At 38.1% G+C, this 10,028-nt stretch overlaps 1 protein-coding gene and 1 non-coding gene across 2 annotated transcripts; one reads left to right on the top strand and one right to left on the bottom strand.

Annotated features, from left to right (window-relative positions):
• Positions 1-5,530: 5,530 nt before the first annotated feature.
• Positions 5,531-5,636, bottom strand: LOC112534205. The gene has a single exon (XR_003078506.2). It is a non-coding gene; the product is annotated as a small nucleolar RNA R71 (small nucleolar RNA).
• Positions 5,637-6,283: 647 nt separating this feature from the next.
• On the top strand, positions 6,284-7,456 carry LOC125369532. Its single transcript, XM_048372302.1, has 5 exons — positions 6,284-6,310; positions 6,365-6,457; positions 6,539-6,877; positions 6,926-7,108; positions 7,154-7,456. Exons 1-5 carry the CDS (start codon positions 6,284-6,286, stop codon positions 7,454-7,456), a joined length of 945 nt encoding a protein of 314 aa, XP_048228259.1.
• Positions 7,457-10,028: the final 2,572 nt, after the last annotated feature.

The raw sequence follows: 10,028 nt of genomic DNA on the forward strand, positions 1-10,028 counted from the left end.
TAAACAAAAAAATGAGAATATCGATAGGATTTCAGATCCGTTAAGGAAAGCAATCATAACTTCTTTGTTCTCTTCCATATGGCTAATCGTATAGGATCAAATGGAATTGATTTAAACATAAGGGCAAACAAAGAACACAAGGGAAAGGATGGACGTGAGAATAAGTCTATGCTCGCTAGAGCGGGTGTTGATTAAGTCCAAAAAGTTCCTCAAAGAACCCGTAACTTGATTTCTCGCAAGGTAGAAAACTAAAATAATATGCTCATTAGCCTCAAGTATTCAGTTGCATGTGGTTCTATATGCAAAAGCCCTCATTCCATAAGAAGAAGAAACTACATACTAAATATGAATAAATAAATACATAAAAATAGATAAACTAAATGCTAAATATGAATAAATAAATACAGAAAGATAGATAAACTAAAGTCAAATCAAGAACAAGAGAGGAGTTGATTGGGCAACAACTCTCATAGTCCTAAATTTTATAAGCCAACTTAATAAAAATAAGGGTAAATTCGCATTGGCCTACCTAAAAACACTACGATACAAATTACTTCGTTATATGCATTTTAGACATGAGAGCGCTCGAATTCCAGATAGTATTATGCTTGGATTAATTAAAATCAACATGAGTTCTTCCGTACAAGCGTGGATTTATGTCTCATCTTACTTGATCATCAAGCTAATCCCCAATACCATCGTCAAGCTTGTTAATTGCATTCCCATGTTTCCTTATGCCAGTCCTTGTGTCATTAAGAGTCCTCTTCCTTAGAGGAGCAAGGAAAATGATGGAGATCCCAATCGTGCAAATTATGAATAAGAATATTTATGATGAGAACCCATGATAATGATGCAAATCCTACTTGCTCAAGAAATCCTACTTCAACAAGAAGTCCTAATTCCACTAGGAATCCTAATCTAGTAAGGAGTTCTGATGGTATTAGGAGTTCAAGCTATAAAAAGAATCCTATTTCCACTAGGAATCCTAGTCCGATTCAAATTCCAAGTGAGATTGGGCTTAATCAAGATAATGGGCCACAAGCTACTCTTATCAACTCAATCCAACATATGGAGGCATGATCAAGACAAGATAAGCCCAAGATAATCAAGTCAAGCAATTTGGAGTCCAATACTCAAGAATGGGCTGCATATCACATATTACTTAAGCTCAATTATCATGTTTATTATATAGACTAGGGTTGGATGAATTTTAGAAGTATTTGTTCATTTAAAGAAGTCTTTTAATTATTAGGAGTCTTGTTTTAAGTTATCCTTTTAGTTTAGGAGCTCTATTCTTAGTCTTGTTGTTATTTGCTCCTTTATCATTATAGATAGGTTTCTCTAAGGCCTATATAAGCTAGTACGAATTTCTATGTAAAGGGAGTTGTTAAATATTGATTATTTTGGAGTTAATTCTCTTATTTTGTTCTTAATGAACTCTGTGAATTTATCAAGTGAAGCCTTGGTGTTTGACAAAATTAGTTTAACTTAAACTTATGTTTATGTTAAACAACCTATAATTCTTTAAAATTAAGGTTCTTAAGTACAAGTTATTTAAGGGTCTTGTTGGGAGTTATAGTTTTTGTGCTTGATTAGCTGAACGATCCTTGGTGAAGACATCAACATTGAATACAGTTTGGCACAAGTTAGCCACGTTCATATCAATCTATTGAAAACAACATGAGTTCTCATCTTGCTTGATCATTAAGGTAATCCCCAGTGGCACCTATCAAGCTTGTTAATTACACTCCAATGATTTCTTACGTTCCAATGATTTCTTACGTCAATCCTTATGTCATTAGGAGTCGTCATCCTTAGAGAAGTAAGGAATGATGGATATCACAATAATGCAAATCATGAATAAGAATATCTAGGTATGCCTCAGTGCCGTTGTTCCCTCTTTCCTCTAAAAGATTCATCCGTGATCATTCAGAAAATGATATCAATACTCCATCAACTAATTTTCTTTCTTCGTTGATATGCATAGTTTTACACATATTTGCTGACATATTATTATAAATTTTCTTAGCATTTATGTGTTTTCATACCAAGATCACCCGTGTTTTATGTCCTTTCGTGTTACAAGAGATTTTATAGGTCCATCATCAGTGCTTTAGCAATTTTATATCAATTTCGGGTGAAAACCCGATTAAATAAGAAACTTTGTGACCTTGGGTTGACTTTTGGAAAGTCAACACGACTCGTGTTAGATCCCGTGTAGAAATTCCAGACTGTGTAGCTTAAGCACTTTGAAGCAGCATGTTTTTCGAGGATACCACGCCCTAGAGCACGGCATGACACAAGTTATTTAAGGGTACTGTTGGGAGTTAGAGTTTTTTTGCTTGATTAGGTGAATGATCCTTGGTGAAGACATCAACATTGAATACGGTTTGGCAAAAGTTAGCCACGTTCATATCAATCTATCGAAAACAACATGAGTTCTCGTCTTGCTTGATCATTATGGTAATCCCTAGTGGCACCTATCAAGCTTCTTAATTACACTCCCATGATTCCTTACGTTAATCCTTATGTCATTAGGAGTCCTCATCCTTAGAGAAGTAAGGAATGATGGATATCCGAATAGTGCAAATCATGAATAAGAATATCTAGGTGTGCCTCGGTTCTCGTTGTTCCCTCTTTCCTCTAAAAGATTCGTCCGTGATCATTCATAAAATGATATCAATACTCGATCAACTAATTTTCTTTCTTTGCTAATATGCATAGTTTTACACATATTTGCTAACATATTATTACGAATTTTCTTAGCATTTATTGTGTTTTCATTCCAAGATCACCTGTGTTTTGTGTCCTTTCGTGTTTCAGGAGATTTTATAGGTCCATCATCAGTGCTTTAGCAATTTTAGATCAATTTCGGGCGAAAAACAAATTGAATAAGAAACTTTGTGACCTTTGGTTGACTTTTGGAAAGTCAACAGGACTCGTGTTGGATCCCATTCAGAAATTCCAGACCATGTAGCTTAAGCACTTTGAAGCAACACGTTTTTTGAGGATACCACGCCTTAGAGCACGACACGGCACAAGTTGTTTAAAGGTCCTGTTGGGAGTTAGAGTTTTTTTGCTTGATTAGGTAAATGATCCTTGGTGAAGACATCAACATTGAATACGGTTTGGCACAAGTTAGCCACGTTCATATCAATCTATCGAAAATAACATGAGTTCTCGTCTTGCTTGATCATTAAGGTAATCCCCAATGCCACCTATCAAGATTGTTAATTGGACTCCCATGATTCCTTATGTTAATCCTTATGTCATTAGGAGTCCTCATCCTTGGATAAGTAAGGAATGATGGATATCCCAATAGTGCAAATCATGAATAAGAATATCTAGTTGTGCCTCGGTTCTCGTTGTTCCCTCTTTCCTCTAAAAGATTTTTCCCTGATCATTCAAAAAATGATATCAATACTCCATCAACTAATTTTCTTCTTCGTTGATATTCATAGTTTTACATATATTTGCTGACATATTATTGTGAATTTTCTTAGCATTTATTGTGTTTTCATTCCAAGATCACCTGTGTTTTGTGTCCTTTCGTGTTTCAGGAGATTTTATAGGTCCATCATCAGTGCTTTAGCAATTTTAGATCAATTTCGGGCGAAAAATGGATTGAATAAGAAACTTTATGACCTTGGGTTGACTTTTAGAAAGTCAACACGACTCGCGTTAGATCCCGTGCAAAAATTCCAGACCATGTAGCTTAAGCACTTTGAAGCAGCATGCTTTTCGAGGATACCACGCCCCAGAGCACGGCATGTGTTCACGGGCAAGAAAATAGCCATGCTAGATTCAGTTCATTCTGTCAATTGGAGTCCAACACGGCCCATGTTGGGGGACACGGCTGGAACACACCTGTAATTGCATAATGAATAAAAAGAGCAAGCTAAAAAGAGAAAAGAGAGTTCTGGATCGGTGATTTTGATTTTTGGTCTTTCGTTGTAATTTTGCTAGAGGTGTTGTCAGGCATTTTAGGGGCATTTAGGAAACTAATTCCACCTTGGAATGTCAGATTCGTGATATGGATTTTGGATTAAAGATTGAGGAGGAGTTTGTAGCAAAGCTGTTCATCCAATTCTAGGAAAAGGGTGTATATGCCTCAATTTCTTTGTTCTTTCATTGTAATTGAATTCTTATTTGCTTTAGACATGAACATGTGTAGCTAGATTGGTTGAACCCATTGGGGTTCCTTGCTATGTTGGCTTTGTACTGAATTATTGAGATTGTTTGATTTTCCTTTCTTGTATTCTTTTTGCAATTAATAATATAAATCTAGTTTTTGTTACGTTGATTGTATTAATTACTATTCATAGAATTCTTTTAGCAATTGAGAAATTGTTATTTAGTTCGGAAATTTAATTACAAGAACAGGTTAATTTTCACTTAGAGGTAAGGTTAATTAATTTTCCGGATTAAGAATTAACAAAGCTTAATAGAGGTGGATTAAAACTTAAGGCTTACTTAATAATCAATCGTTAGGAAGAGATTCTAACTTTAGGTTCTGAGGTTTAGGAATTCGGTTGTCTCGAGAGGGAAACCGTATTCAGTTTAGAATCCGTCCACGGGTAGCATAATTAGACTCAATAATCTATTATCTTTTATTTGATAGCCAACTAGTCTAGGTCATCTTTGGGTTTGCTTTCTTGTCTTGATTATTCTATTTGCTCATTCATTCTCGCATTACACTTAGAATTTTAGTTTTTAGTAAATCTAGAAACCTCTGTTATTAATTTTAGGCTAGAAAACAAGGAACGAAGTACTAACTCTAGGATTTTAATTTCCTGAGGGACACAAATATTGTTAATACTTGCCATTATGCTAGGCTACATCGATAGGTTCATTGTCTTAGTTGTAGTTGCATAAGCATATCCACATCAAGTTTTTGGTGCTTTTGTCGGGGAATCTTTGTTTGAAAACTAAAGTGAAATTTGCTATTTGTTACTTTAGCCATATTTCTTTTTTGCTTTTGTCATTTACTTTTTATTCATTTATTTATTCATTTATTTGTTTGGTTTGTTACTGCCTTGTTCATTTCAGATAGTTTATGACCAGGAGTTCTAATTCTGCACCAGTAGACCCTCTGCCATTGAGATTCCTGTCCATACACCAGTAGACATGGCAGATGGCAATAACAACATCGCTAAAGCAAACAGGACGATGTACGAGTTTGCTAGACCTTCCTTGTAGGGGATGCACACTAGTATATTGGGGCCATCTATTGCAGCGAACAATTTCGAAATTAAGCCAAATGTCATTCAGATGGTGCAGCAAAGTTTACAGTTTGGGGGCTTGCCCAGTGAAGATCCTAATGCCCACATCGCAAATTTTTTAGAGATTTGTGATACCTTCAAGATAAATGGGACTACCGATGATGCCATTCGGCTTAGGTTGTTCACATTTTCCTTGAGGGATAGAGCAAAAAGATGGCTACAGTCCCTACCAGCTAACACCATCACCACCTGAGGTTCTTTGGCTGAGAAATTTCTTTATAAGTATTTTCCTCATGCTAAGACTGCAAAGATGCCTAATGATATTTCTTCTTTTATGCAGTTTGATGATGAGAGCATGTATGATGCGTGGGAGAGGTACAAGGACCTGTTGAGATGTTGCCCACACCACGGTTTGCAATTATGGATGCAAGTGTAGACTTTTTATAGTGACATGAACTCAGCCACAAGAAGTGGTGAACTAGGTAGATTCTACATCAACCTTGGCAGCTCAAGTGTAGTTTTTAGCCAAGAAGATCGACCAGCTCTAGATGCCAGTCCAAGCAGCACAGCTTGACTGCGGGTTTTATGGTGGTCTGCACTACAGTGTAAACTGTAATGCAAGAGGTATGTTTGCTTCTTCTTTATCTTCTTCTTCTACTGACCATGAATAGCTTGATTATGTAGGAAATGCACCTAGGCAGCAGAATAACCCGTACAACAACACATACAACCTAAGGTAGAGAAACCATCCCAACTTCGGGTGGCAAAATAATAATATCTAGGGTCCACCAAGATTTTAACGGCTGCACCAGCAACAACCCCAATAACAGACTATTCTCCTTCAACTATCTCAGAACCAGGAGAAGAAGCCTAATTTAGAGGAGTTGATGATGAAGTTTGTGTCCACTTTAGAGAACATGTTTCAGTAGAAGGACATAACTCTTAGAAATCAACAGGCCTCCATATAGAATTTGGAGAATTAGATAGGCTAGATTTCTAAGATGTTGGCTGAGAGATAGCCAGGACGCTGCCCAGCACCACAAAGTCAAACTCGAGGAAGCATGTCAAGGTTTTCACCTTCAGATAAGGTAAGCAGTTAGCTAGCTATTTACCTATGGCTGATTATGATGCTGTTGTGCAAGATGAGCCAGCCAGGAACCGAGGATAAGAAGAAGAGTCCTGTGAGAGAATACCAGCCGCTAATTCCATATCCTGCTAGGTTAAAGCAGGATAAGGTTCATCAACAGTTTGGTAAATTTTTGGATTTATTTAAGCAGTTGAGGATTAACCTACCTTTTGTGGAGGCTATATCATAGATGCCCAGGTATACAAGATTCCTGAAAGAGATTCTAAGTAACAAAAGGAAGCTGGAGGACTTAGGACTAGTGACACTAAATGAGGAATGCTTAGCCATTCCTCAGAACAAGCTGCCAGTAAAGAGGCGTGATCCGGGGAGTTTTACTGTTCCCTGTATTATTGGTGATTTGTATATCAGTGATGCTTTAGCTGATTTAGGAGCTAGCATCAATTTAATGCCTAGCAGTTTGTTTGAAAAATTAGATTTGAGTGAGCCAAAACCTACTAGGATGAGCATACAGTTAGCGGATAGGACTATGAAATTTCCTAAGGGAATAGTTGAGAATGTACTTGTTAAGGTAGACAAGTTTATATTTCTTGTTGATTTTGTTGTTACGGATATGGAGGGTGAGAGTAGTTTCCCTTTAATCCTAGGTAGACCTTTCCTTGCAACATCTAGGGCTATTATAGATGTGCGTGATGGAAAGTTACAGCTTAGAGTAGGTATTACCTTTGACCTTAGCACTTCTATAGGACATTCACTTGACCATAATGATACTGTATACTCTGTGGATGTTTTGGATGATATTGTGGGGTCTCAATTGCAGGAGATATTACTTAATGATCCTTTGTAGGTAGCATTACAGGCTGAGGATGAGAAGGAGTTGTCCAATGAGGATGTATTGGAACAACTTGCTTGTTTGCTGGCTAGTGAGCCTAGCAGGTTTGCTAACCATTTTGTTGATATTGACAGGTTAGGGGTGCAGAAATTGAGACCTTCACTTGAGCAGAAGGAGAAGACTTTAGCCTCTCCCAGGAAGTACCCTAAGGCCTTTGCATATAAGATTGCAGACATTCTTGGAATCAACCCCAGCTATTGTTCGCATAAGATCGTGATGGAGGATAGTTATAGGCTAGTTATACAGCCACAACGATGATTGAACTCGAACATGATGGAAGTAGTCAAGAAGGAGGTAATTAAACTTCTGGATGTAGGTTTGATTTACCTTATTTTTGACAGCTCTTGAGTTAGTCCTGTGCAGTTTATGCCCAAGAAGGGAGGTATGACAGTGGTCAAGAATGAGAAGGATGAGCTGATACCGACTAAGACAGTAACTGGTTTCTGAGTTTGCATTGATTACAGGAGGCTCAATGATGCAACTCGGAAGGACCATTTTCCCCTTCCTTTTATTAACCAGATGTTGGAGCGTTTATCAGGGCATATGTTTTATTGCTTTCTTGATGGTCTTTCAAGTTATTTTAAGTTTCCCAATGCACCTGAGGACTAAAAGAAAACCACTTTCACTTGCCTCTATGGTACGTTCGCTTACAAGAGGATGCCATTCGGATTATGCAATGCACCTGCTACTTTCCAGAGGTGTATAATGGCGATCTTTTATGACATGATTGAAGAATCCATGGAGGTGTTCATGGATGATTTCTCGGTATTTGGTTACTCTTTCTCCCATTGTTTGCTTAATTTAGAGCGTATACTTGCATGCTCTATAAAAGCTAACCTTGTGTTGAATAGGAAAAAGTGCCATTTTATAGTGAGAGAGGGCATTGTGCTAGGGCATAAGATTTCACTTGCCGGGATGGAGGTAGATAGAGCTAAGGTAGAGACCATCGCTAAGTTTCCATCCCCTAGCTCGGTTAAAGCTGTTAGGAGTTTCCTTGGTCATGCAGGTTTTTATAGAAGGTTCATTAAGGACTTTTCTAAGCTTGCTAGACCTTTGACTCAATTGCCTGTAAAAAATATTCCATTTATATTTTCTGATGACTGTTTGCAGGCCTTTGAGTTACTTAAAGAGAAACTAACTACAGCCCCTATTATGGTTTCACCTAAATGGGAGCTGCCTTTTGAGCTAATGTGTGATGCTAGTGATTTTACAGTTGGAGCTGTTTTAAGATAGAGGATTGATAATAAGTTCCAATCTATTTATTATGCTAGCAAGACATTGACAGATGCCTAGGAGCACTATACCACTACTGAGAAGGAGTTTCTTGCTGTGGTATACATGTTCAACAAATTTCGCTCATACTTGGTGCTATCTAAGACTGTGGTCTATATGGATCATTCGGTGTTGAGGTACTTGTTTGGAAAGCATAATGCTAAGCCAAGACTCATTCGTTAGCTTTTACTTTTGTAGGAATTCGACATTGAGATCATTTAGGGATAAGAAGGATGTGGAGAACTTGGTCGCAGATCATCTTTCGAGATTGGAGAACATGAGCCTAGATGCACTTAATGAAAGGGCTATTCATGATAGTTTTCCGGATGAGTACTTATGCTCTATTCAGGTATCTTCGGATGTCCCTTGGTTTTCCAATTTTTTAAATTACTTGGTCGCAAAGGTCTTACCAAAGGGTATGACATTTCAGCAAAAGAAGAAATTATTTGCTGATTTAAAGTACTACATTTGGGAAGACCCTTTTTTGTTTCGAGTTTGTGCAGACCGGGTGATTCGGTGATGCGTGTATAGGGAGGAGATCCTCCAGATTTTGAGGCATTGCCATGATGGACCAATCGGAGGTCATCAAGCAGCTAACCACACTACTAGGAAGATTCTAGAGGCTGGATTCTATTGGCCTACCATTTTTGGGGATGCTAGAGCATTCGTGCAGGTTTATGATGCATGCTAGAGGTCAGGTAACATCTTTGCTCGTAATGAGATGCCCCAAACAAGCACTCAAATGGTTAAGATTTGTTATGTTTGGGGCATCGACTTCATAGGGCCTTTTCCTTCTTCTGTTGAGTATTTCTCTAAGTGACCAGAAGCGCAATCATTCTAGACTAGTTATGCTAGAGTCTTTACTAAGTTCCTTAAGCAATTGTTTGCTAGGTTTGGCATACCTAGGGCACTGATTAGTGATAAAGGGACTCATTTTTATAATGCTCAACTGGAGAGAGTACTTCAGCGATATGGAGTGACCCATAAGTTTTCTACGCCCTATCACCCACAGACTAGTGGGCAAGTAGAGGTTACCAATAGGAGTTTGAAACACATTTTAGAGAAAACTGTGCGGTTGAGTAGGAAGGATTGGGCAAATAAGTTAGATGATGCACTTTGGGCATTCAGGACAACCTATCGTACTTCTACAGGTTTTACACCTTATAGGCTTATGTATAGGAAAGCCTACCATTTACCTGTTGAGTTAGAGCATAGAGCCCTTTGGGCCTTAAGAACTTGTAATTTTGATGTTGATTCTACAGGTAAACAGAGACAGTGGCAGCTCAATGAGTTGGATGAGTGGCGCCAACAACCATATGGCAACTCATTCATCTATAAGGAGCGGACTAAAAGGTGGCACGACAACCGAGTGAGGGGCTCCAAAGAGTTTCAAGTTGGGGACCGAGTTTTACTCTACAATTCACATCTCCGTTTGTTCCCAAGGAAGCTCAGGAGTCGCTGGTCAAGACCATTCGTGATCCAGCAGGTGTTCCCATATGGCACAATTAAGTGGCATCATCCCGAAAAGAGGAGTTTCAAGGTGAATGGCCATCGTTTG

This window comes from Ricinus communis, chromosome 3, assembly GCF_019578655.1.
Source record: "Ricinus communis isolate WT05 ecotype wild-type chromosome 3, ASM1957865v1, whole genome shotgun sequence".
NCBI classification, from domain to species: domain Eukaryota; kingdom Viridiplantae; phylum Streptophyta; class Magnoliopsida; order Malpighiales; family Euphorbiaceae; genus Ricinus; species Ricinus communis.

Coding starts and splice junctions, on each gene's coding strand:
- LOC125369532 (XM_048372302.1), top strand. CDS start 6,284: ATGTCAAGGTTTTCACCTTCAGATAAG. Junction 6,878..6,925: donor TTGAGAATGTACTTGTTAAG/GTAGACAAGTTT, acceptor ACGGATATGGAG/GGTGAGAGTAGTTTCCCTTT. Junction 7,109..7,153: donor TGGATGTTTTGGATGATATT/GTGGGGTCTCAA, acceptor GATCCTTTGTAG/GTAGCATTACAGGCTGAGGA.